Below are 26546 nucleotides of genomic sequence, written 5' to 3' on the forward strand. Positions count from 1 at the left end.
TTTGGAAGAGAGAAAAAAAATCCTTGTAACCGCCCTAATGCTCCGAAAAAGAAAACAAATGCAAAACATGACAGGATATCATCCATGAACCGTGACAGTAATACGTATAAAAAGGTGAAGAAGAGGTAGGAGGAAAGATTTCATCAAAGGCATGAAGATCAATACTTTTTCTTGTTCTGCGTCAATGCTCCTAACAGAAGAAACTTTTCAAGTACAAGTCTTGAGGAAATCTATGGCAAGTTGCCCATTTAAGCGGCCAACTCGCGAATCTTCTCCTGGATACGGGCGTCCTTCTCGGCCTTGGTGAGCTTGCCGGTGCGGTATTTCTTGCTCTCGGCCTTCCACTCCTCCTTGGTCTTCTTCTCACCAGCATCCTCATCCTTCTTGAAGGGGTCTTCGCGGATAGCCTTGTGGGCCTCAAGGTACACGTCCTCGAGATCACCGGCATCAAGTTCATCGTCGATGTATTGGGAGAATTGGGACTTGTAACGCTCCTCATCGTCATCGGCAAGACCTTCCATGTATTCGGCAACGTGACCGGCAGTGATGTACTTGCGGAGAGTCTCAGCATCGAGCTCTTCGGACTCAATATCGTAACCGGGGAAGCGGTTCTCGGAGTGAGGGACGAAGAGACCACCGTCGGAGGCACCCTTCAAGGCACCAAAGACACGGGCACCGGTGGAGGTACGGACAAGACCGACATCGAGGAAGACCTTGAAGGGGCGGCGGGTACCGTCGTCGGTCTCAGCAGCCTCGGTCAAGGTGTATTCACCGTCGGCTTCCTCAACACCCTCGAAGGTCTCGTCGAGCTCGAGCTTCTTGAGGAGACGACGGGCGAGGAGGAGACCGGTGGCGTAGGCAGCGGACCAGTTGGTCAAACCGTGCTCGATTCCATAGCGCTTCAATTCGTGGGCGTAAGCAGATGCAATAACCTTGTCGCCAGTGATTTCGGAGTAAACGATCTGGGTGATGATGTCGCGGTTGGTGAAGCGGACCTAAACCATGTCAGATCATGTTTTCGTATCGTAGTGAATTGTCAAACTAACGACAAGACGGTGCTTGCGGGCAGAGTACTTGTTCTTAGCCTGGGTGATCAAGCGCTTGCGAGCATAGTAGTCGGTCTTTCCCTCACGACGACGGCGGTACTTGGTCTGGTAGCGACTGAACGAAAGTCAGTATAAGAACGCTTGAAAACGCTTGTGAAGAAAGAGTGAATGAAGACTGACCTGTAGTACGCGCTGTTCTTAACGGTCTTGGTGAAAGGCTACAGGCGAGTCAGCAATTTGCGCTTCAGAAATCCCCCCTCCGAAGCATCTTGCACGACTCTGAGAACACTTCTCGGAGGATTTTTAAGAGAGGTAGAAATGGCGAAAATAAGCCATTGATCAGAGCTGTATCAACTCACCATCTTGACGGATTTGTCGTGGACTGAAAATTTGTCCTTTTGTCGAGTATGGCTTGGCTGCTAGACTGAGAAAAAAGTGAAGAAGAGTGCGGGATGAGTAGATAGGGCTTTTGTGCGGGTGCTTCGCTTAGCGCCATCTCAAAGCTTCTGCAGGAAAAAAGGTCGGCCACGAACCMCCCGCCGTTCAAGGTGGGCGACGACAACAGACATTATCTGGATAAAATTATGGTTTTTATTGCTCGTAGAGTCGATTGATAATTCCTAATCATATGCATGTCTTATGAATCTAGGAAGCACCTTATTTGAGCATATAATGACCCAGCCATTCCCATAGCTTTGAAGTCATCTTCATACTCAGTTACACTTGACAAGCTAAATAGCTCTTCAATAGCTTCATAGAGCACACTTTATCTCAACCTTGGAAGTTACATACATATCATAGCTTCGGCCTGTCGCCTCCATCCAACAGCTGAAGACCAGTGATATCCTCCAACTCCTTGACTGCATTCTGCGACTTCCCAAGGACAACCCTAATAGTTCCAAACCCAGCCTTCTTAGCCGCCTTCAGATTCTCCCCAATATCATCCAAAAATACAATCTCAGATGCACTTATGGGCGGCTGACCCTTTTGTGCCGCGATTTTATTTATCGTTTTCAATGCATGTGCATATATATCAGGGTGTGGCTTGCGGAGACCGGTATGCGCTGAAGAAATAAAAAAGTCAAACTGTTTCCGTAGCCCGATTTTATCTTCACTAAATGGATGACCGGGTGGGAAAATGACTGTATTGGATAATGCGCCCATCAGAAACTTCCCAGAAGCCTTCAATTTTCCCAGAGCTGGGAACATGAATGGATCTGGTTCTCGAGAGACTCGCATCATCTCCCAGAATAGAGCCTCTGCATCGATGTTGGGGAGAGGTGCGTCGGTGGAAGAAGAATTGCCATCTTTCTGTCTCAGTCGTTGTTGATATTCGTTCCATAAGTGAGGCTGTTGAAGATCTCGCTTGAAGCCTTTGAAGAAATCTGCATCTAGTAGTATTTCGCCGCGCTCTAGCTTGTGCCAGGTGCCATTTGGGGCTGTTCGTGAGATGCTGAAGTTGATCCATCCAGGAGGTATGCCATTGGATTTCTCATAGTCTAGGATTGCCTGAAATGGCGAAACAACCTTTACATCGGGTCAGGGAGAGTTCTCTGATGGGTTGGATTGATATATCTTACACAAACTCCGCCGACATCAAATAGAAGTGCACGAGGCTGGGCAGGCCTAGCCATTTTGACAAGCTCGACTGTTTCGTTGATATAATTAAAAATTATGCTGGAACATTTCAGGGAGGATGACTTCAAGCTTGAATTCTGCAGATTGCAACCGGCTGATAAACGACAATTTGCCGAGGCTAGATGTACACGGGGTAGCCGATGCGGTAGGATCTAGTTAATTGCAGCTCCCAGCTCTGAATCGTCCATAAAAGGAAGGGCGATTGAACTACAGATGTAGCGTCAACCTGTAATTTATCTCACATCAACCACCAATGCCATGATCATGGAGCCTTGTAGGCTTGTAGATTATCCACAACTGAGGTTATCATTGGACGTGGGGTTGATAGTCGCGGTAATCGGCGCGTTCAAGCTTATCAACACGTGATGATTTACATCAACATACCTACATGTCCCTCTCTTTCTCAAACAGACAAGAGACCAAACATACAGCCATGGAGAAATCACGAACGATATCAGAAATCAAGACCTCCTTCATACGCACCCAAATTCGAATTCTATCCGCATCTATCGCGCCTCAGGAAGGATGGAGAGACTTTGCGCCGGATACAGAGGACGACTTGAGCGACAAGGTCGTGGACGAAGTTGTGCAAAAGCGTTCGTTCAGTTCGGTTTCAACTAGTCGAGGCTAGAGACTGATTCATCCATGATAGTGAACACGACATTAAAACAGCATAATCGCGTCGTTTACTCGAGCCAAGCAATTCAACACGTCGCTCGACAGATTGAGAACTTGTATTGGGAGTCTGTCAAAAGCGAGGTTCTCAGCCCAAGTCAGAATTCCACGGGAGTGGAGATTGGTTCAGATTTATCGAACAACTCGTATGTATCGAATCCGAAAACAAGCGTGCCGATCATTGGGCTAATTGCTTTTCAGAGTGATAGAGAAACTACCATCGCAATACCGCGGAGACGATTTGCCACCTGAGGAGAAAGAAAGGTACTTGACTTCTTCTCCAACCCCATGCGACTACACGATATTGATTCAAAATGACACAGATACAAAATGCTCTACGAACGACTCGTCGCACTAGATAACAGACGACAAGAGAAACAAAAGCAATTGGCGCAATACAAGCAACTGGAAGCTCTCCTTGAGCCGTTCAAGAACCCACAAGAAAATATTCAACCTAATCTTCTCACGAGAGATGGAGAGTTAGTTCGAGAAATTGATAAGATGCGCATGTTGGTGGCAAGGGTTGCAGGAAGAGTGAATAGTAGTCGAGTTGTCCGTACGGATGATGGGTCTGAGACGATACCTTCTACGGACCCTGAGGGAAGACTCGCTGCGCTGCTCGATATGACTTGAGGAGATGGCTGCTATGTAGGTCAATTACAATTAGGTTGCATTCCTCATAGACAGCTTCATGCTGTAGAGGAAATAAGCTGGCCAAATGTTCTACGGATAGAATCTACGTCTGGCTTCATCCCGGATGTTACTCGCTCAAATCAGCAGCCATGAAGCATATACACTGCCGCAGTACCGCTTTATTGAGTTGTCAACAGAGATCCATCGGATGCTGCTGATGATAGTGTACTCTTGTATTTCGAAGAGTGAGCGCATCACGACTGGAGGACTGTCTACTTTTTGATCAAAGAAGATAAAATTGAATGTATCATTTTCTTCAAATATAACATAAATTTTGATCTCGGAACTATGAATTATTTTGAAACCGACATTAAATAACAGATAGATATCACGTGACCTTGAATGAGCTCCATTTAGGTAGGCGGTCTGTGCTCGTCGAGTCTTACTTTCTTCTTGTCCAATAGAAAGCGACCTGTCAACTACCAACTGCTAATATCGACAATGTGATGAACCAGCATAACATCAACAACAATAGCTCCCAGAAAGCGCAGTCGTGAGACCGAATCCCGTCACGAACGTTTTAACTCGCTAAATGCCAATAGACCTTACACACCTTCTTGAAGGTGCTCCTGCTCGTGAGACCTCTCGCGCTCATCGCGAGAGCATGACCACCAACGGCAACAACGCTGCAGCAATGGGAAATTATATGGAAAACTCGCCCAACGTCGTGAATATGGCCAACATGTCGCGACAATCCATGTCTCCATCCCCCTCACAGATGAACGGAAACGGGGGCGGCGGAGGTGGTGGTGGTGCAGGCGGTGGTGGAAACGGGATGGGCAATAATAACAACAATATGATGATGAATGGACTGCCGATGAATGCGGGACATCAGATGGATTTAAATAACTTATACGATATGGTGGTGGAGTTTAGCGATATTCTGAAGAATAATCGTGAAATGACGAGGGGGATTGTCCAGAGTGCGGAGGAGATTATGGTATGTCCTATGTTTGGAAGTGGTCGTTGTGGAGGGATTGGTTGCTGATACTGGACGCAGCGTCGATCTACTGTTGAAGGCACGAGTCCGGATATTCATCAAGTCAGCGGGGAGATATCCGGTAAATTGATACTCACCCCATTTTTGAGAAATGCAACGTGCTAATATAGGAACAGCCGCAAGAATCGCCGAACTCGAGCGCGCCCTTGCCCGCGAACGCCGCACCGTCGAAGCCCTCGAACGGGAACAAATCGAAAACACAAGCCTCATCGGCGAATTCGAGACCAGCATGGGCATCATGGTGGAACAGATTCGCAATTATTGCCAAAACAACAACATGTACTTCCTCGCGCAAAAGAAAGAGTTCAACGCTCTGTTGCAAGCGGAGCGCGACGCTCATTTATCAAGCCGTCTGGATCGAGACCATTGGCATGCGCAAACCATGCGGCTGGCGGAGATGTTGCGTACGGCGTATCGATTGAGGTGTGAAGAGGATCAGGCGCCGACGACGATCATTCAGGCTTTGCAGTCGGAGGTGAGGGCTTTGAGGTCTGCCGTTGGCCTGGAGCCGGAAAAGCCGGAGGAAGAGACGGGGTATGAGTTTTTGAAGGATTTATCACCTCCTGTTGTGGATTGACCCCTCGCCTCGAGTTGATGACCATTACTTGTTTCTATTTGTCAGCTTCTTGTCTCATACTTCCTTCCCCTTTTCAACATTCTGTTTCTCTCATGGCATGGCGTTCTACGGTTTTTATGATTGGCGTTTCTCATTTGGGTTGGGGGTTGATTGATAGCCGGGCCATAACATGGGGAGAGTGATACCCATGATAATGTGACATGTTGGTATACGTGCCATTGTAATCATTACAATTGCAGCAATTGATTGTATACATGAGATATTCAATATATGACAGGCGAAAACATGAAGTGATTGTACTGGATATCAATACAGGATGACATTCTGATAAGCTCCATATACTTGCTTGTCAGCCCAACCCAGCCCGGCCAGAATCCTATAATATACAGTTTCCAAGAAACACCTAGTTCCGTATACTCCATCGTACCTCGTGATTCATGAATCATGACTCCTGGACTCCATTTCTTCAAGCAAATATGGAAATATCTCTGGACGATAGATAAGAAAAGATAAAAGGGCTCATGATGTCAGTTCCTCAATTGATGATGAACTACTATCCTCTACATATCGACCAGGATACTGCCTCAAAGCCAACGTACCCAGACTTTGCCCAACGACAAACCCCTTTCTGCCAAAATTCATAAGCACAGTCCGGCACCACATGTACTTGCGCGCCGAGCGATTCTGATAATACTGCTGCGCAGACCAGAGCGGGACCATGCCGATCTGAAACCCATAGCCGCGAAGACTGTTTCGGCCAATACTAGCCATGGCTTGACATATCTTGGCAGCGAAGTATTCGCCGATGGTTTCGATGTTGGCGAGAGTTTCGCCTTCGAGCATAGTCATTTGTTGGCGGGCTTCGGTCAGGCGTTCGGTGGTCACGGAGGCGGTTGTTGAAGGGGAGGAGATGGAGGTTGAGGATGGGGATGGTGTTTCGATGTTGGGGCTTTGGCCCCAAAGATGGCGGTGGGCGGTTGACATGGCGCTGTGAACGACGACCTCGCCGTACCAATATAAGAGTAGTAATTGAGCGATGTATGGACTTTGAAATGTGACGCTGTCCGGAAATACATCGTTTAGATCCGAGTCCGGGTCGAGGTATGGATGTTGTTCTTCTGGCTCTAGATAGAAGAGCGGCCCGGTCTCTTTGGTCTGGAAATCTGCGTACCAAGTGACCAGATCGTCTCGTAGACTATGGCATTTCCACATTAGTTTTTGAGCGGCCTGTGTTGCACCAGCGTCATCGCCACTTGCGGCCATGCTATCTATATGGTCTGCTTTTGAGAGTAATGCTGTGAGGCGGACGAGAATGTCTAGCAGTAGGTCGTAGGGTGTATCGGATAGCCCGCGCCATTCGGGTTTCGCCAAAAATGATGTTTTTCCGCTGGCATAAGAGTCCCAGAGCTGCGAATATTAGTCACAGAACCACCGGATTCTGATCATACAGGGAAAACTTACCGCTACAGCTCGTATTCGACGAAACAGATTCATATCAAGAGGCGAAGTTGGCGATGGTGGTCCTCTGAGCTCGAGTAATCGACAAGCACCTTTTACATGGAACATCCACCCGCTTGTTCCGTCACTTGTATGGAATATCTTCACCAGTTAGCCTTGGGATGTGGACATAAAATTGGGGAATAGAAGAACACACCTCATATATTGACATGCAAATACAAGCCGCAAGCATCCCTTCATCTATCTGATTCCGAACCAGTCGGCCTCTCATATGTTGCAATGCCTCGTTATAGAAATGCTCCCCCTGTCGTGAAGTGTGTTTATTCCCATGCATATCTCCTATATACGCAAGCGACAAGGCCGAAAGGGACATATCCAAGATTTTCCATTTCCCCAGCAAGTTCGGCAGACCCATCAACCATGTCATTGCTGTGATATTCTCATTCCGTTGCGCCATGCGGTCGGGCATATACCGATCGACGAAATAGTTTACCATCTGTAAGCGGTTGGCGTCCGGCGAATTCAACGTCATCATACTGGAAAGTTGTGGTGGGCGCAGCTGTGCGTCACCGTGCGGTTTCCATATCTGCTGTTGTTGCAGATGGTCTGGCGGTAATTGTCGCGATGATCGAAGCGTGACTCTTTTCGATCTGTGATTGTCCTTGCTGCCATCGCTGTTGTTGTTTCTTCTGTTACTGCCCCGGCCGCTTCCGCTACTGTCCGATGACGGAGTTGCAGACCGGGTTGGAATGACATAGACGAAATGGCGTTCTTCGCCATATCCTTCGCACTGATAGCCGGTTTGTGCGCATCTCTTGCATTTGGGTCTGGTCTTATCGCACTGTTTCCCGCGCGAGTCAGCTCAGGGCCGATCCGACAAGACATCAAGACATCGGGGATACAAACACTTATTTTGCGCCGGCGACATGTCAGACATGGGCGGAATATACGGGATCTGGGATTGACCGGTTTGTCGTTGTTACTACTGGTAGGGAAAGTGTTGGGGGAGGTATTGGCGTTATTTCCAGTCTCGTTCATGGTGACAAAAGGAGTCTCGTTCGCCGACGACATGACTCATTCTCGCGGGAATAAGAGGGTGTGGACATGGGACAATAACATCATCATGGACGGGGGGTTCTTTGTTGAATTACGAACCAGTCTGGATGGACAAAGGAGAAAGGACAAGCTTTGGCGATGCGGGTGTGTGTAAGCAGCAGTAGGTTTGTTGGTTTGTTGGTTTCCCCGCAAAACCCACCGAGGATTCAGCTTCTTCGGTATTTCCACGGATGGACTTAATGGAGTCTGGCTTGTCTGCCTTGCTGCCTTCAACTTCAGGCTGGACGAGAAGTACCACATACTAGCCGGATTTGGTTAGAGCTCCATCGCCGGACTGCACTCACGTGGGGAAACCGATCAATCAGGGCCTGAGATGGAGCACTAGTGGAAACAACACGTGCTGGCGCGGCCCCGTTACGGCGACGCTATGCCAAATACAGCTTAGAGCGATTGTCACTCTTGTCGCTGATTTTCCTTAACCGTCGCGACTGCCACACAACAATTCTGTAGGGTGAAGGCCAGTAGATGATACTAGACCATGTTTCAGATCAAGAGGCTCATAACTGGCAGAAACGCAAGGCGTGGTGCCATCGGATCATTCTGCAGATGCCACGTCGCGACATGACGCCAATCCGGCGACTTTCAAGTGCCGTTTCACCTAACGCACATCATCGAATGTCCTCTAGTGGCAGGAACAGGGCTGTAGGGGGTCTGCCACAGCCCATCATTGGACCGGGCAGCTCCGATCTATCTATCCAAGACAGTCATTGCACCTCTAGACGTCTAGCACTTCGTACATCATCGTATACTACGTAAACCTAGATCCTGGAATACGCACGCGGCAATCCTATGGAGGCTTGAAGGCTTGAAGGCTTGAAAAGAACGGTCTAGGCAGATTCGATTGACAGATTGGAACATGGCTAGTAGTAAAACACAGACAGTTAACACTTGAAGGGAGGGGGGGGGGGGGGGGATTAATCTTTTATTACAAATGGAAAAATGAAATTGAACGAAAAAGCCCATCTAGTACAGTACTTGCTAAAACCGGAATAGTCTATGAAAAGGTATCGTAATAAATTCATATTTTGCAATCACATCAGTGCTTCCCCGAAACGACTACCTCTTTGGTAACAGGTCGAGTCCATGACTGCAAAACGCCAATACCCAGAGTAATAACACCCATGATCCAAATTGATCGCTCGTAGTGTGTGCCATTGTATCTAAAGACAATATTGAAAATGACACCTCCGAGATTTCCGAAAGCGCCGACGGTGCCGGAGACGATACCATTGGCAAAAGGGTACACATGAGGCACCAGGGCAAAGTTAGCGCCGTTAGCAGCTTCAAGGAAGACGGCCATTCCAGCCATTAATCCGAACATGGTTGATTCGCTTGTTGGGTTTGTGAGACCGATGGCCAACAAGAATACGCCGGTGACAATGACCAGGAATGTCAACCAGATTTTCTTGGCCCATACGGAGGATGTGCGGCGGTAAATCACATCTGCAATATAGCCTCCCAGGGGCCGAGTGACGACATTCAAAAGACCGAACATGGCCGCCCATTCACCGGATTTGGTCTGGCCCATTTTGGGGAAGTTCTTGGTGTAGTAGCTACCCAAAGCGCCGTCGAGAGCCAATTCGGCACCGAAGGAGCAAGCGTAAAGAGCAGCGAGAGAGATGGTGGGGAGACTGAAAACAACTTGCAGAGTTTCGCGCCATGTTGGTGCAACGATCATTTCGTCAATGAGATCGCCCTCGGAGTTGTCGACTTGAGCTTCGGTGTCTGAGCCAGCAGAGGAGGTAGAAGCGATTTTGCCGTCGATCTTTTCGTTGGCGATGCGCGGGGTTACAGTGCCGGAAGAAAAGGCTGATGAGTCTGGGTTGCTGGATGTCATCATGGGTGTGTCGGTGCCTCCGAGATGGCGTTCGGACCATTTCCCGGTAGGGGTGTCGTCGCAAAGGAACATCATACCTATGGCGATGGCGGTGATGATGATGAATGGAACGACATAGGCGACTCTCCAGGCTTTGTGGTCAGAGAGGCCCTGGTGTTTGACAAGGGAGTCGAAGATGGCGGGCATCGCGAAGCTATAATCACAGCAAGTTAGCCACATACCTCATCAAGGCAATCTAAAAGGAGACATACTAAGTCACACCACCACCGGCGTTACCGAGGCCAGCGGCCAAGGCATTGGCATAGCCGACAACGCTCTTATCATACCATCCAGTGGTCCACACCTGGCAAGGCACAAAGCTGGCACCGAGAATTCCGACGAAGAATCGAAGGGCAATCAAGCCAGAGGGTGTGGTGACCAGACCTGCCATAGCGGTCGGGATGGCGCCGCAAAGTAAGACGGTGATGAAGACCCATCGAGGACCGAATTTATCACACATGGGTCCGCAGATGAATCGCATGAGGAGACTTATCATTGATGTTAGTATTTGATTATACGGGCACATGCAAGCGTGATACTCACGTAGCCAATAGCGCCATAATATTAGAATTTGCTACATCCGCCTGGCTCATGTTGAGATCTTTCTTAATGGTGACAGTCAACTAGAACTCAATCAGCCTCTGAGTGTAAAGACTGGATAGTTAGACAAGTTAACTCACCAAAGGTGGGAAAGCGAACCATGACAGGAACGCAACAAAGAAACCGAGCCATGAGAAGAAGAATACTCTTCCATATCGATTGATTGGGTTGAAAATCGGGATTGATAGTGCTTTGAATGTGAGCGGGTTGACTTCGGGAGCCTTGAATGCGCTTGTGAGCATGTTGTAGGGAGGCATTTTGCTGATTGTCACCTGCCCAGGTGATGATGGATTAATCGAGTTCGATGTGTTATTCCGAAAGACTTGATATTTTCGTGATGTTGATATATTAGATCCTATAGAATGATCGACTTGTTCCCACCGCCTCAGGTATCTTCGTTGCCCCGTTTGGAGATATCAGAATGTTATTCTTATCGTTTGATCATGATCTGGACGTGAAGTAAACCATAGAAAGCAAGGACAGTCGACATATATAGATAAATGTCTCGATTTGACATCATTCACGGCCCACAGTGATTAAGTCGAATCTAAGCTTATATCGAGTTTCTGGAGATTGTCGAAATCTACCGGAAGCATTTCCGCGGCGATTGGGTTGGCTTTGAATTGACATAACCAAACTCAATATGTTAAGGCAGAGATAGCCCTCAGTATCAGTTTCAGGACTGACGGTTTGTTTGACACTAAGGTTTAACTCTAGTTCAAGAAAATCACGATAAGAAGGGCTAGAAGGATCGCGCCAAAAGCGCCCTAAAGGGAGAAGGGTCCTTGCACTCAGGACGAAACGTAAACTATCAGACCACAGTACACAACCCAGACTTCAAGAATGTGTCTATTGGAGATGTTGACCCTGAGAAGAAGAAAATAGCTCCGAGTTATGTGATAGGATACTTAGATCTGGCTAGTTGATCTTCAAGGATTACTCGGAGGAAAAAGCAAGCAAGTCGTGATAACTATCTTGCGGCTTATTGGACGGGAAGGACTGCAAATACATATACCGGACTACTACATTGAATTTTTGTCCGAACCCAACACCAACCCTGGCACAGGGCAACCCAAGGCCACAACGTCAGGCCAGGGATCAGGGTGGGATGGTACAGATGTGCAGGACTCGAATCTCATGTACGATAGTCAATCACTCGGGAAATACTCTAAAGCCAAGGCTAAGGCGAAAAACGTGGAAGGCAAAATAATAAACTTTAGTCACAGCTCGATATACTTCGTAGACCATATAATATTTGAGGCAACATGCCAAAACGGCTCTTTTTCTGTCCGCGGAGGAGTTCTCCGGAGAATCAGTGGAGAAACAGAAGTCTGGAGCGATGACTACAGCGTGAAATAAGCTAGAGATGGGGTATTATTCATAGTCTCAGAGAGGGTCCTTATCGATGTTGTTGTTGTGTGTATTGGACGGGAGACGAGCAAGGTGAATAGATTTTGAGAAGCCCAGAGACTAGTGACTCGCTGGGTGGGTACAAGGATCCGCTCGCTGATAAGAGATTTTAAAGTTTTGATTGGTTGAAATCAGTTAGCACGTGATTTGCATTGCCCTACTTGCATCGTCTTCATTGACATGAGAACAGAGCAGGAAGAAGTATCTAGATGGTATTCATTAAGATGGAGATTTAATCTGCGTAAATTCATGGACAGATTGTTCGTATAAGATATCGATCAAGATGGTATATTCAACTAAATAAAGCAACACGAACTCCGCTAACAGCCCTATACAACACAGTGATCATGTCATCGTAAACATATCTTCTCAGTCAATTGACCACTTCACCAGTCGATGTTGCTACCAGCGCCACCGCAAGAGACCTCCTTTGGGGCAACTTTGACATCTCCAATCTTCTCCCCCCTCGTACCCTTGTAGATCCTGTCAACCTTCTCAAACGGGTCTTCGGATTCAGTGCTCTTGATCTTCCACTTCTCCGTTCCAAGAAGAGCGTCCAATTCTTCAGTAGGGGGTAGTTTGAGGTATACCCAGCCGTCTTCACGCTCTTCAGCGGGGAAAGTAGCAATGTTCATACTCTCATCGTTCGAGCACCGACCGGCTTGTTCGCCGTTCAAGTCGTAGTTGCGTTTGTGGTATGGGCAGGAAACCCAGTATTTACCGGCGTCGTCATCACCAATGAGACCATCAGAAAGTACGAATGCACGCTTGTGAGGACACATTTGTTGTGTTGCGTAGTATTTGCCTTTGATCTTGAAGATGGCCAATTGTGTGTCGCCCCGCTTGATGTTGGTAGAAGAGACCTCGGGTTTGGAGACGCTGAAGTGGCTAGCCTGAATTATTGGCTGCCATGATAGGCTGGACCATTGGTGGCCCTTGAAGTCAACCTCTGCGCCATCTTTGGGCCAGTATGCAGGTCTGCTCTGGTGACGTTCCTTGATGACTTCGACGGTCTCGACGGTCTCCTCGGTGTTGCCGAATTGCTCAAAGTACTTGCGTCGTTCAGGGTTGTTGATGGTTTCTGTCCACTCGCAGAAAAAGCTGCCCACAAGCTCTTCCATTTGCCGCTCCATATCTGCGCATATGCCAAGTTTGTCTTCCACGATAACCTCTTGTAAGTACTTGAGTCCACCGGGAAGATTTTCAACCCATCGTGCCGTTCGTTGTAGTTTGTCGGCCGTACGAATGTAGAAAATGAGGAAACGGTCGAGAATGGGGACAACTTCTTCTGGAGGGACGTCTTTGGCGAGGAGTTCGGCGTGTCTTGGCTTTGCCCCTCCATTACCCCCAACGAAGATATTGAAGCCTTTGTCAGTAGCAATAAGACCAAAACTGTAATAATTTAGCGGACGAACTCATTCCTTTGTGAAGAATCATGCTTACTCTTTGCTTTGCGCTTCTGCACACTCTCTGACACAGCCAGAAACACCGCCCTTGAATTTGTGGGGACCTCGGATACTTTTGTATCGCTCCTCAAGACGGATAGCCATACCAACACTGTCGCCAACACCGAATCGGCACCAAGTAGTTCCGACACAACTCTTGACGGTTCGGAGTGATTTGGCGTAAGCGTGACCACTTTCCATGCCGCCTTCCACTAATTCAGTCCAAATGGCCAGAAGATCTTGCTTCTTGGCACCAAACATGTCAATCCGCTGACCGCCTGTAATCTTACAATAAAGGTTGTACTTCTTCGCGACCTGACCGATAGTGATAAGCTTCTCCGGTGTGATCTCACCACCGGAAACACGGGGGACGACTGAAAACGTTCCGTTGCGCTGGATGTTGGCCAAGAACCTATCGTTGGTATCCTGAAGCTCGTGTACTGGTTTGTCCATAAGATGAGGGTTGTAGAGACTGGACAAGATGGAACCGATGGCAGGTTTGCAGAGTTCACATCCCAGAGATTCTGGGTTCTTTGCGCATGCCTTCATGACCTCTTCGAAGGTCTTTAATTGCTTAATGGCAACGATGTTATACAAGTCCGCACGAGAATGTGGGATATGAGAGCACACTAATGGAAATTAGAACATTGTATATCAGAAAAGTGGTAGCGAACTTACAGTGGTTGGATACCTCTTGGCCCATTTCAAGCATGGTTTTGTTGAAGATAGACTGCACCAAAGGCATACAACCTCCGCAACCAGTACCAGCCTTCGTGCAGGATTTCACTTGTGCGATCGTCGAGCAAGTGCCATTTTTGACGCTTTCTACCACATCACCTTTGGTGACATTGTGGCAAGAGCAAATCTGAGTGTCATCGGGCCTATAAGCTGTCAGTGATATTCCTCTAAAATAAATACAAGTTAGAGATCTCACAGATCGTCGGCGTTCTCCTCCCCCCCAGTTTGTGAACCCAGAATAAATTGGCTTGGAGGTACATCCAACTCTTTTTGAGACTTGACCATCTGGTTCAGTTTGATATAATCTTTGGTATCACCAATCATCATACCTCCCAGTAGGTACTTTCCATCCATTGTAAAGAGATATTTCTTATAGACAGCTCCGAATGGATCCTTGTAAGTCAGCGCCTTGACTTTGTTGGTAGATGTCTTTCGTTGTTCTGAAGCTTCAAAAGGTCTGACATGTTCAGCTGACACTCGTCGGCCAGGCAGGAATTTGGGTCCGTCTCGGTCTGCAAAGAAGTCGCCAAAACTGGCCACATCGACGCCGAGCAACTTGAGTTTGGTGCTCAAATCTGGGCGATGAAATCTCTTTGGGACTTCGCCACGGTGTGTGAGGTTATAAGAAAGCACATCTGCCATTTCGATACCGGGGGCGATAATACCGAATGTCTGATTCTCCCAGCTGGCGCACTCTCCGATGGCGTAGATATCTGATACCGATGTTTCGAGACTTTCGTTAATGACAAACCCTCCACGAGGAGCACATTCAATTCCTGCTGTAGCACCCAACTCATCACGTGGTCGGACACCAATCTGTATCGTATGTCAGCGCATACCCAAAAAAAAAGAGACAGGATGACCTACCGCAAAGCAGATACAGCAACAGTCGATCTTCTCGCCATCTTCAAATGTGATACCAATCACATTGTTTCCTTCGTCTGTTTCTATCCGAGCAACTTTCTTCTGGTGCATCACATCCAAGCCCAACTCTCGGATTTTTTCGGTCACGAGTGAGCCTGCGTCAGCATCTAGCTGTCGCGCAAGCACATATTTGTTCCTATCAACAAGCTTGACGCTTCCAAAATCTTGCAGATCTGTCATCGCCTTGGCGGCTTCAAGACCCAGTAAACCACCACCAACTGTAACACCGGTTTCGCCTTTGTGATGAGATGCGAATTTGATCAATCGTTCTAAATCGTCGATTGTTCTATATACAAAAACACCATTGGCGTTGTAGCCAGGTGTGGACTCGGGAAGGACCGCATCGGAACCGGTTGCAAGAATGAGCAAGTCATAGGGTATCCAGTCTCCGGCTGAGGTCTGTACTTGTTTCTTCGTCGAGTCGATTTCCGTCACGAGTGTGTTCAAGTGATAATTGAAAGATCCATCTGTAAAGGAAGAGTACTGTTACGGTCAGTCACTCTATTCTAAGAATACCATATTATTTTCGACTCACCCATTCTTGCGAGTTCAAATATAGGTCTTCGATTTTTCGATGTTCGAAAAAGGTCGATAATCCAACCCGGTTATATGCAAGATGTTGTTCTTCGCCAATCACCACGATATCATATTGGTTTCGCTCGGCATCCCATTTCATAATCTTCTCACTATCCAAGTTAGTGTCTTGTCTTTGTCAATTTGCGTCCAATGTATAGTACATACATGAATGAAATAGCCACCATCCCAAGCCCTACAATGACAATCTTCTTGCGGGAAGATACTGTCTCGGCCGCGCTCTCATGATGATTGTCCGCGTCGGCGGTAACGCCTTCTATCGATGGATCTTCATGCATCAATGGCGCCATGGTGGTGGTGGTGGTGCTGCCTTCTGCGATGCTCCGAAAGCTACGTTTGAACGAAAGAAAGAGCAGAGCCCTTTGGGATATACGTGAAATTTAATCCAGGAGGGGCAACATAAGCTCAGTCTCAAATCTTAAGTCTCGATCGCCCACGCTTTTCTCTTGGAAAAGGCAGATTCGCCAATCATCTACGACAGAGATGGGATGACCTTGAAATTTTTGAGATGGGCAGTCTCCTTTACGTACTATTCGTGCAAAAGCATGCTCTGCCTCCAAACGAAACTAGATTCTACGATAGCGGCGACTTGGCGCCTCAAACGTAGTCGCGACCGATCTATGCAGAATGTACGTATTTACATCACGCAAGCATCTTCTGATGTACGCGTACAGTAGTGATAGCACTAAGAGAAGATCTAGTTTTGATAGAGTAACGAATCTAGATGGACGCTTAGGAGAAATCCTCCGCGGAATGGGTGGATTCCCTGCCCGCTAAGCCTCTTTCGGTAAGGAACTCGAACTCGTCCGATTAGCGGGAGATAAGGATTTTGTCCCGCCACGCTGATTGGCCACATGACTTCAATGCCCTAATCTCTGCCAGATTGGGTAATCACTAAGTCGCGCTGTAGTAATGCTTCATCATCGTCATCGCCTTGTATCACCGTGGAAATCTTCTGAGAGGCCCCAGAACTATGTCCAGAGGCTCGGGAATAGACAGACACCTGTCGCCTACCGTTTTGCCACCCACTGTCGACACCTTAAAGTATCCACTTTCTCCAGGATGCGTTTTTCCTGCGCCGCCGTTGACCAATGCTTGTCGGTGTTTGATGCGTGGGAGCAAATGACGGGCATGGCCGGAGGTCGTTCTTTAGTGCATCATCGCACAGTTCATTGTTCTCAATTGTTTCCAACTAGAAAGTCTTGCGACGTGTTGGATTTCCGCGGGAGCCTTTTATGACTTTGTTACTCAGAAGGGTTATTATATCCTAGCCCTATGAGCCCGGACCCGATATCAAATACCTAATACCTGTATACTCTTGCTGCTGCTCTTATCACCTGACCAACATCTATCACGCAAGCCTCATTGTACATAGTAGGTGATTCGGTAGGGGGAACATACACCTTCTATGATCACAGAAGATGGCCACAGAAACGCTGGGATATAAGGAGGAGATGTTGGAGTATTCGCTGCCTGTCTCCAGTGAGAGTGACAACGGCTCGACATCACAAAGCGACAGCGATAGTGCTTCCACTGTATCTGATTTACTGCCCGATATTCCTCTGCCGCCGCCATCCAAAGCACCAACAGAGATTCTGAGTGTTGACCTAGACACGCCAGACAACCATGTGCCTCGTGATCCTCGATTGATCAGATTGACTGGTGTCCATCCCTTCAATGTGGAGCCTCCACTAACAACGCTGTTCAAAGAGGGTATATCAAAATCAAACCGCTTCTTATATGAGAGAGTCGACTAACTCGTTGAAGGATTTTTGACGTCTCCCGAGTTATTCTACGTTAGAAATCATGGGCCCGTCCCACGAGTCCGTGATGAAGACATTCCAACCTGGGAACTAAGTATCGAGGGGTAGAGCCCACCTTATCCTGAACTTGGAGAATACATCAACTGACATATATCATAGACTTGTTGAGAACCCCATCACTCTTGACTTTAGACAGATCCTACAAGAGTTCGACCAAATAACTGCACCCATCACCCTTGTATGCGCCGGTAACCGACGCAAAGAGCAGAACCAAGTCCGCAAGTCAAAGGGTTTTTCATGGGGAGCAGCCGGTCTCTCAACTGCCCTCTTCACCGGTCCAATGATGCGGGACATCATCAAACGAGCAAAGCCAATGAGAAGGGCTAAATATGTTTGTATGGAGGGAGCAGATAAACTGGTAAGCCGTTCGCTCTAACGAGTTGACTACTTTTCACTAACGCCTGCTGCAGCCAAATGGATTTTACGGAACATCCGTCAAGCTCAACTGGGTCATGGATCCTAATCGAGGCATTATGCTCGCCCATAAAATGAACGGCGAAGATCTCCGTCCTGATCACGGCCGTCCCCTGAGAGCTGTGGTACCAGGGCAGATCGGTGGACGAAGTGTCAAATGGTTGACAAAACTGATCTTGACCGACGCGCCTAGCGATAATTGGTACCACATCTATGATAATCGAGTACTTCCGTAAGTTGTCTCTGTATATCGAAGTAGGAGAAGTCGAACTAACATATCCAGGACTATGGTCTCTCCCGAACAATCCGCCAAAGAGCCGAAGTGGTGGTACGATGACCGATACGCTATCTATGATCTCAATGTCAACTCGGCTGTTGTACATCCCCAACATGATGAAGTGTTGCGGCCTGCAAAAGCTGGCCCAACCGCAACGTATACTGCACAAGGATACGCATACGCTGGAGGTGGTCGACGAATAAATCGGGTTGAAATATCTCTTGATAAAGGAAAATGTAAGTCCGTCGTCACTTCATGTCTTGTCCCAAACACTGACGTCGACACAGCCTGGCGACTGGCAAACATAGAATACCCCGAAGACAAATACCGTGAATACGAATCAAACCTTTTCGGCGGAAAAGTCGACATGTTCTGGCGCGAGACTTGCTTCTGCTGGTGTTTCTGGAATCTAGAAATTCTCATCTCGGATCTAACTGAAAGCGACGCCATTCTTGTTCGTGCCATGGACGAAGCTCTTAGCATTCAACCGCGGGATATGTACTGGTCTGTTCTCGGTATGATGAATAACCCCTGGTTCAGAGTTGCGGTTATCAAGGATAGCGATACTATCAGATTCGAGCATCCCACGCAGCCGGCTCTTATGCCTGGTGGATGGATGGAGAGAGTCAAGAAGGCTGGTGGAGATCTCACGAATGGTCACTGGGGTGAGGTGATGAGTAATGAGGAGGTAGAGGCAAACAATGGAAAAGCGGTCGAGGAGATTAATATGAAGAAAGAAGGTCTTGATCGAAAGGTTGATTTTGCGGAATTCAAGGCACATGTCTCTCCGGAAGAGCCTTGGTTCGTTGTGAATGGCGAGGTCTACGATGGTACAAAGTTTTTGGAAGGTCATCCTGGTGGTGCTCAGAGTATCGTGTCCGCGGCAGGCATGGATGTGTCTGAGGAGTTCCTTGCAATTCGTAAGTTCCACTTTCTCTATTTGGATGGAATCAATACCAACAAGACTACAGACAGCGAGACAGCCAAAGCGATGATGCCAGACTACCACATCGGCACTCTAGAAAAAGCTTCTCTCAAGGTCTTACACGACGAGGCTCAAAACCAGTCTTCTTTAGGCACGCCAGATGAGAAATACCTCCAACCCAAAGTATGGAAGAAAGCAGAACTCTCCACCAAACGCTCTATATCATGGGATACCCGTATCTTCACCTTCAAACTCGACTACGACCTACAACCCCTCGGCCTCCCTACCGGCCAACATCTCATGGTCAAACTCAAAGACTCTACAACATCCGAATCCATCATCCGCGCCTACACACCAATTTCTGAGACAAATCAACAAGGAACTCTAGATCTCCTCATCAAAGTCTACACCCCCACCCCAACCGAAAAGGGCGGGAAAATGACCATGGCCCTCGACAAACTCGCCATCGGTGACAACGTCGAAATCAAAGGCCCTCTCGGTAGACTGACCTACCTCGGCCACGGCAAAGTATTACTGAACGACAAACAACGAGACGTCAAATCGTTCCGCATGATTTGCGGCGGAAGCGGTATCACGCCGATCTACCAAGTGCTTCGCGCCGTGGTAACAAACGCACAGGACCCGACGCATTGTGTCGTGCTAGACGGCAACAGGATGGAGGAAGACATCCTCTGCCGCGAGGAGCTCGATTCCTACGCTGCGTTGAACGATGAACGATGCACGATTGTACACACGCTCACGAAGCCATCCGGTGACTGGAAGGGTCTCAAGGGCAGAATAGGAGAAGAGCTGTTGAAACAATATGCGCCGCCTTCTGCGGATGGGGATAGTTTGGCACTGATCTGTGGACCGGAGGGGATGGAGACGGCTACCAAGGCCGGGTTGTTGAAGATGGGTTGGGATGAGAATGATCTTGTTTTCTTTTGAATACACCTTTGATGTTGTTGAATTAGTGTTCAATATAGAGTGCGCATTTCATTGGGCGTTTGGATTGGGTTGGATATATGGATGTGTATATAAATTGAGATATTCCTTGCATCGCCGACACCGTACATACATTGACACGAATCATGACTCTATTCTTGATGAACTTGTTTCCACATTTAGTAATACTGCTTCATATCCAACCGCAAAAGCAAATACTCATAAATACTTGACGTCCCTCTCGCCGACATCCCTTTTGCGAAACCAGTGCTACTAGCTTTCGAAGCCAACAAACCCGCCTTCTTCCCATCTAGCCCTCTCAAAAACCTCATCAATTTATTCACGTCTTTCCTGAACAGAAGATGAAGACGATACACAGTTTTTTCATTCTGACTGCGTATCCCATGCTCACCATCAAGTCTGGAAAGAGGCATGAATGCTAGGATTGTGCCAAAGATATCTTCAAGGATTTTATTGATTTGTTTCAATGGCGCACTGCGGCGAGACTGGCTTTTTGGATCTTTTGGGTCCACCAGAAACATTGAGAAGAGAATCTGATCGAGCACGTCTTCGTGGTATTTGCGTAATCTGTGCAGTGAACCAGCGATTTCGATGGTGCCGTCTACGTCGTCGTGGTCAATGCGGGACTCGATTGCGGACAGGGTGTTTTCGAATCGTTGCCAGTTTGTGCCGATTGCGACTTGGAAGATGTAATCGTTCAGCGCGGTGATGAAGTGGTGCGATTCAATGCGGAATTGCTGGAAGACATTATGCGTATCTCCGGATAAAGAAGTGCGTATGGTCGAATCGCGGATAAGGCCGTTGACAACGGAGACCATGCGTCGTAGACGTAAGAGATATTTGAAGAGTTGGTCGTATTTCTCGAGAGATCTGTGCGTGATCACGCTTTCGATTGTGGTTGATGGTTTGTATTGCATGCGCAGAAAGTCGAGGGCTTCTATGGCATTTGGGTCCTTGCACTTGATCAATTCGTTGCCGGTCAAGTCGCGAATGGCGAAACTCAAATTTCCAGATAATTCTTTTTCTTTTGTTTCTGGTTGTTCCGACAAGAAAGTGTCATTCTCACCGGCATCGTAGCAATCACTTAACAGCCCCATGAGAACAAGTCGAAGCTCAGAGCTTGCGGGAGGCCATGTATCTCGATTCCCCAGCCGTAATCCCGTATGAAAGCCGCCACGGGCTACGCCTGATTTCCGTTCACCGCTTGTCATTTCAGGGTCAAACAGAGAATGGGATAGCCGTGAAGTAAATGTGCCATCGCCCAAAAGTTGAAATCGCCATTGTAATGTGAGGTGATATCGTAGCTTGTGCTTCTTGAAAAGTAGATGTAGACACGAATAGTCCACAAGTTTCGCTTGAACTGCTAGAGTCGGGGCTAGGGAAAGGTACAAAACGGAGCCGAGCGGAGGGCCAAAGGCTGTATCACTTTGTATCAGTGTCTGTGGACTGAAGAATTCACTTTCTTCGGTATCTTGATACAGTCTATCGGACTCCATGTGTGCATTGCCGGCAAGTAGCCCTGTGACATGCTTCTCATCGTCGAAATCAATGAGCTCGAAATTGTTGTCGACGACGTCGTCAGCAAATAACTCTTCTCTGTCACGCTCCGCTTTACCGTGCCGTGTCCCAGGACGAGACCTTGAAGTATCGCCGTTGTTGTACCTCGTAATTTCCTGCCGAAGCCGGTTTTCGTACTCGTCGGCTCTCCTTTGTATCTGCTCAATATGCGCCCAATTAAAAGCACATGTAAGGCTAGGAGCTTCTGCGGCTTCGATAACATCAGCCCTTGAAATAGGGTGGTCTGGTTGATTTTTTTTGAGCAGGCGAAGTGCTCTCCCAGTCTCGAATAGTAGGTGTGCTTGCTCAGTGGGTAGAGACGACGGTACAAATTCCGGATGGTAAAGATAGTCCACATTCGCCGATGCCAGAGCTATGTTGGTTATTTTTTGTGAATGCTCCACCTCCACGAAGCTGTTGCTCGTTAATTGCACTTGACCAAGAAGAGGCTTTTCGCTTTTAAGTCCGATCCACGTCTCAACCGATGATAGCCACGGTTTTGTACATCGCTGAATAAGCTCGTTCAATGTGTTTGATAGCCAGGGAACGCGCTGTTCAAGATCTTCACTTTTAGACAGAAGAACAGAGATGATGTCGCTCTCGCTCAGGGCCTTTTCCGCCGCGGTGATTATATCTACCAGCGTACTTACAAGATGGCCACATTTTTGAAACAGGTTGTGAACTTGAATCAACGAGACATTGACACGTAGATGTCCCGAAAGCTGCTTTTCGAGACTGTAGAGCAGTACAGAGACTGCGCTGGCCAAGCTTGACAGCGCGGAGGGTTGTTCAGTCACTAAAGGGTTCGCTCGTACGAACTTGCGCATTCTCTGGACGCCTGTACCACATCGTGAGATATCGCTGATCATGCCATCAAGAGCCATGAGACTAAGACCAGTAATGCGTATATCCTTGATGCTCTTCTCAAAAACCCTCTTCTGCTCGTTGTAATGAAACAGCATTGAATTCCATCCTAGTCCCAGACGTATAAGGCAGTCCAAGAATACCGAGGATCGCATTATCCGGCCTGCATTCTCCAATCCGCTCACCGTAGCTTGGTGTGATATCGCTGCATCGAACCCTCTGTTGCCGAACTCGCTCAAATATGCGGATGCAGGTTCCTTGTAATTGCGATTCAGGAAACCGTCCCAGGATGCAAGATTCGGTCCATCTTTCGGTGCTTCGTGGAGGTACTCCAGTAACGACTCTATATTCCAAGGGCTGTCTTGCTCTTGTTCTTCGATCGAAGAGGCTGTATCTGTCTTATCGCCATCGGTAGTGGACTGCGCTGCGTCGGGAAGCTCGATTGAGAGATTCTCTGTGTTGTCGGCGCCGAAGACATTGATCTCGTATAGAAGAGAATCCTTTTTATCAAAGTTGTGTAGTGAGGAGTTGAATATTCCGTTGGGAATGTCTGAGTAAATCTCATCAGTCGTTGTTAGATCAAGTGCGGAGAGAAGGTCAGTACGTACCTGAAATGGCTAATTTGAAATGGGCCGATTCCAGCTTTGGAAGTGTCTCAAGAGCAAAATTCGAGGTCTGCCAGAGATCCTTGAGTTTGAAGGGATCTTCTATATCATCCACGGCATTCATACTTCCAACCTCCAACTTCCAGGTGCTATCGTCGGCTAGAACAGCGAGGGAAGTTACGCGGGGAATCGCGTCGACAATAATCAATTAAAGCTAAGCTGTAAACGGCATGGTGGGGGCCATTTCATGCACGGATCACTGCTTAATTCCGCTCGTCCTCCGCAGCTGTTCAAAGCAGGCAAAGAGCACAATTATCTTGAAGATTGAGCGTTCACCTAACAAGTCTATCACACTATCTACCTCCACAGACGGAGTGAGGAGATCTGATAATACCACAACCCGCAAATATCACAATATGCCTCCCAGAAAACGCCCAAAGCTCTCACCGCGCGCATCATCCAGCACGCCCCAAGTCGAGACCACAAAACAACCAAGCTCCGCACACAGCACAACAGATAGCGCCCAAAAATCAGACACAGAATATGACCTAGTAAACGATCCATGGACCGATGAACAAGAGACCGCGCTACTGAAAAGCATTGTGCGATGGAAGCCAGTTGGTATACACGCCTTTCCTGATTTCCTTCGGAGCCAGGTAACAATTGTTGACTTGTGGTGGCAGGAATGCACAAACATTTTAGGATGTTGGCTATAGCGGAATATATGAAGAGCCAGGGTTATGCGCCTGCGGAAGAAGAACATACTCGAATCCCAGGGATTTGGAAAAAGCTCGGTTCGCTGTACAATCTTCCTGCGCTGGACGAGAGGGTTAGTCTTGTTAATGCTCTACTTCGATCTCATCTAAATGATAAAACAGGAAGACTCGATAATCTCTCAAGACGCGGATGACTCCGAAGAATCAGAATATTGCCCCTTTGAGTTACCGGAAGACGAGTACGGCGAGATGATGTTTGCCAAAAGACTTGCTGCAGAACGATCAGAGTCACCGGAGACGTCTGTACATCCTGAGTCTAGGAGGGGTAGCACAGTCGCTGACACTGATGGTAAGACATGGAAGCGTTGGGCTGCTCGGATCAGAGCTGACTCGTTTTACAGAACCGCGCTCGTCCCCCGCACCGTCCCGTGGTCGTCGCGGTAAACCCACCAGAGCATCCACACGCGGTACGCGCAGTACAAGATTACAAGTCGAAATCGAACGGCCATCTTCAGCAAGCGTCGGCACCGAAGACGAGCAAATGGAGGACGCGGATGTGGACGACGATGGCGAAGACGAAGGGGAGAGCGATGCAGGTGACGGTGATGATAATGACGCGGAGGAGGGCGATGTGGAAACCGCAAGCTCGCCGGCGACGAGAAGTACGCGGACGCAAACTGCAAAGTCGAAGAAAGAAAAAAAGGGTGCTACTGCGACTAGTACGACGACGAGGCGAACTGGGAGACGACGTTAGTTGTGGTTGTACGTTTTTAGATGGTTGATATGCCTTTGTATACTACATGTATTCTACTTGACTAAAAGTACCTAAAAGCTTGCCAGTCAACTTGCTGTACGAAMCCCCGCCGTAAATCTGTAGACATGCTAAGAGACAGTAAGCAACTGAGTTTATTTAATCTATTTTGATTACTAGCACACTCGAGTACATTGTAAAAAAAACTGTTTCATGATCGACCGCGTCTTACATGCAACAGGGGAATCTCGTAAGATGTGAACCGGATCTAAGGATGCATAAATAGTACAAGATGGAGCAAGTCAGGTATATTCAAGAGAGCTTAAAGGCGCTTGATGATGGCGCCAGCATATTCGTGAGTCTTGGCGGAACCACCGAGATCGCCAGTGAGAAACTAGTCGATTGTCAGTATTGGATTGCATGTCTTATTTTGTTTCTAAGGAATACGCACCTTTCCTTCAGCAAGAGTGTCGAAAGCAGCCTTCTGGATGCGGGAAGCGTGCTCGTTAAGACCCATATGCTGCAACATCATAATAGAACTCAACAAGAGAGCAGTGGGGTTAGCAAGACCCTTGCCGGCGATATCAGGAGCGGAACCGTGGACAGCCTCGAAGATGGAGCACTCATCTCCAATGTTTCCGGAGGGGGTAAGACCAAGACCACCGATGAGACCAGCGCACATATCGGAGAGAATGTCACCGTAAAGGTTGGGCATGACCAGGACCTTGTCGTTGTATGGGGTAGGGTCGGTGACCATCTTCAAGCAGGTGTTGTCAAGCAGCTCGGCGTCGAATTCGATGTCGGGGAACTCCTTGGCAACGTCGCGGGCAGTGTTCAAGAAGAGACCGTCGGACATCTTCATGATTGTGGCCTTGTGCACAACACGAACCTTCTTCTTTCCAGAGGACTGAGCATGTTGGAAAGCGAAGCGCAAGACACGCTCGGAGGCTTCCCGAGTGATGAGCTTAATACTTTGGACAACACCGTCAACAACGACATGCTCAATTCCGGAGTATTCGCCCTCGGTGTTCTCACGGATCAACACAGTGTCGACGTTGTCATATGGGGTCTTGTATCCAGCAATAGAGCGGCATGGTCGCAAGTTGGCGAAGAGATTGAATGTACGACGGAGAGTCAAGTTCAATGAAACATGTCCCTTTCCGACGGGGGTCTGCAAAATTGTGAGTACCGTACCGTAACCGACTATCGGAACAACGGAAGACGAACTGCAAGGGGACCCTTCAAAGCAACGTAGTTCTTTTGCACACTCTGGATAGCCTCATCTGGAATTGTGGTTCGTCCATCCTTGAGAATGGGTGTGACATCGACGGGTTCCCATTTAATAGGGACCTACGACATGATATGTAAAGATAAGCTTCCGATATGCATCTTTGACCACAGCTACCAACGTACCTTTGCCGCGGAGAAAATATCCTTGATGGACTGAGAAATCTCAGGTCCGATACCATCACCTTCAATCAAAGTGACGGTGTAGTTTCCCTGTTCAAACCGTGTTTAGTCGACCTTTTTTCTTGTTTCGCAAGAGGGATCGCGGAATCATCGGCAGACGACACGCGTTGGAGACCATACATCTGAGCCCTTCTGTCCCTTGAATGCGCCAACACGGTTGCCGCCAGCGGCAGCAGCATATCCACGAGCCTATTATGAGGTGAGCGATGTTAGCAATGCGCAATTGAGGTGTAGGATCAGGCTTGACTAGAGGCATACCTGAGAAAATGGAGAGGCTTGGGTAGGAACAGTTCGCAGTCCCCGCAGACATTGGCGGGAGGGCGCCACGAAAGCACGCGCAGAGATCATTATGACGGTAGTAAAACGAGTAAGGACTTTTTAAAAAGGA

The 26546-nt window shown here is 48.1% G+C and overlaps 10 protein-coding genes across 10 annotated transcripts; 3 read left to right on the plus strand and 7 right to left on the minus strand.

Moving 5' to 3' along the window:
- Window positions 1-248: 248 nt before the first annotated feature.
- On the minus strand, window positions 249-1408 carry BHQ10_002072 (uncharacterized protein; the record flags this gene model as incomplete). The annotated part of the gene is made up of 4 exons (XM_040874178.1): window positions 249-995; window positions 1047-1161; window positions 1227-1264; window positions 1406-1408. 4 exons carry the CDS (start codon window positions 1406-1408, stop codon window positions 249-251), a joined length of 903 nt encoding a protein of 300 aa, XP_040730577.1.
- Window positions 1409-1841: 433 nt separating this feature from the next.
- On the minus strand, window positions 1842-2680 carry BHQ10_002073 (uncharacterized protein; the record flags this gene model as incomplete). The annotated part of the gene is made up of 2 exons (XM_040874179.1): window positions 1842-2573; window positions 2627-2680. 2 exons carry the CDS (start codon window positions 2678-2680, stop codon window positions 1842-1844), a joined length of 786 nt encoding a protein of 261 aa, XP_040730578.1.
- Window positions 2681-3117: 437 nt separating this feature from the next.
- BHQ10_002074 (uncharacterized protein) lies at window positions 3118-5629 on the plus strand (the record flags this gene model as incomplete). Its single annotated transcript, XM_040874180.1, has 8 exons — window positions 3118-3280; window positions 3337-3505; window positions 3561-3623; window positions 3683-3868; window positions 4378-4409; window positions 4595-4992; window positions 5053-5113; window positions 5169-5629. The coding sequence occupies 8 exons, from the start codon at window positions 3118-3120 to the stop codon at window positions 5627-5629; spliced, it is 1533 nt and encodes a 510-aa protein (XP_040730579.1).
- Window positions 5630-6148: 519 nt separating this feature from the next.
- BHQ10_002075 (uncharacterized protein) lies at window positions 6149-7123 on the minus strand (the record flags this gene model as incomplete). The annotated part of the gene is made up of 2 exons (XM_040874181.1): window positions 6149-7036; window positions 7091-7123. 2 exons carry the CDS (start codon window positions 7121-7123, stop codon window positions 6149-6151), a joined length of 921 nt encoding a protein of 306 aa, XP_040730580.1.
- A 2116-nt stretch (window positions 7124-9239) lies between these two features.
- BHQ10_002076 (uncharacterized protein) lies at window positions 9240-10936 on the minus strand (the record flags this gene model as incomplete). Its single annotated transcript, XM_040874182.1, has 4 exons — window positions 9240-10233; window positions 10292-10567; window positions 10623-10702; window positions 10760-10936. 4 exons carry the CDS (start codon window positions 10934-10936, stop codon window positions 9240-9242), a joined length of 1527 nt encoding a protein of 508 aa, XP_040730581.1.
- Window positions 10937-12475: 1539 nt separating this feature from the next.
- BHQ10_002077 (uncharacterized protein) lies at window positions 12476-16080 on the minus strand (the record flags this gene model as incomplete). The annotated part of the gene is made up of 7 exons (XM_040874183.1): window positions 12476-13481; window positions 13533-14163; window positions 14213-14415; window positions 14469-15088; window positions 15140-15679; window positions 15732-15882; window positions 15938-16080. The coding sequence occupies 7 exons, from the start codon at window positions 16078-16080 to the stop codon at window positions 12476-12478; spliced, it is 3294 nt and encodes a 1097-aa protein (XP_040730582.1).
- Window positions 16081-17211: 1131 nt separating this feature from the next.
- On the plus strand, window positions 17212-20177 carry BHQ10_002078 (uncharacterized protein; the record flags this gene model as incomplete). Its single annotated transcript, XM_040874184.1, has 6 exons — window positions 17212-17503; window positions 17558-17657; window positions 17713-17971; window positions 18024-18259; window positions 18311-18540; window positions 18592-20177. The coding sequence occupies 6 exons, from the start codon at window positions 17212-17214 to the stop codon at window positions 20175-20177; spliced, it is 2703 nt and encodes a 900-aa protein (XP_040730583.1).
- Window positions 20178-20514: 337 nt separating this feature from the next.
- On the minus strand, window positions 20515-23345 carry BHQ10_002079 (uncharacterized protein; the record flags this gene model as incomplete). The annotated part of the gene is made up of 3 exons (XM_040874185.1): window positions 20515-20525; window positions 20587-23166; window positions 23225-23345. The coding sequence occupies 3 exons, from the start codon at window positions 23343-23345 to the stop codon at window positions 20515-20517; spliced, it is 2712 nt and encodes a 903-aa protein (XP_040730584.1).
- Window positions 23346-23637: 292 nt separating this feature from the next.
- On the plus strand, window positions 23638-24691 carry BHQ10_002080 (uncharacterized protein; the record flags this gene model as incomplete). The annotated part of the gene is made up of 4 exons (XM_040874187.1): window positions 23638-23842; window positions 23905-24050; window positions 24100-24286; window positions 24339-24691. The coding sequence occupies 4 exons, from the start codon at window positions 23638-23640 to the stop codon at window positions 24689-24691; spliced, it is 891 nt and encodes a 296-aa protein (XP_040730585.1).
- Window positions 24692-25010: 319 nt separating this feature from the next.
- On the minus strand, window positions 25011-26506 carry BHQ10_002081 (uncharacterized protein; the record flags this gene model as incomplete). Its single annotated transcript, XM_040874188.1, has 6 exons — window positions 25011-25082; window positions 25140-25859; window positions 25916-26038; window positions 26102-26188; window positions 26279-26347; window positions 26417-26506. 6 exons carry the CDS (start codon window positions 26504-26506, stop codon window positions 25011-25013), a joined length of 1161 nt encoding a protein of 386 aa, XP_040730586.1.
- Between the last annotated feature and the right edge of the window lie 40 nt (window positions 26507-26546).

Source organism: Talaromyces amestolkiae, assembly GCF_001896365.1.
Source record: "Talaromyces amestolkiae strain CIB chromosome Unknown scaffold3.1, whole genome shotgun sequence".
NCBI lineage: Eukaryota > Fungi > Ascomycota > Eurotiomycetes > Eurotiales > Trichocomaceae > Talaromyces > Talaromyces amestolkiae.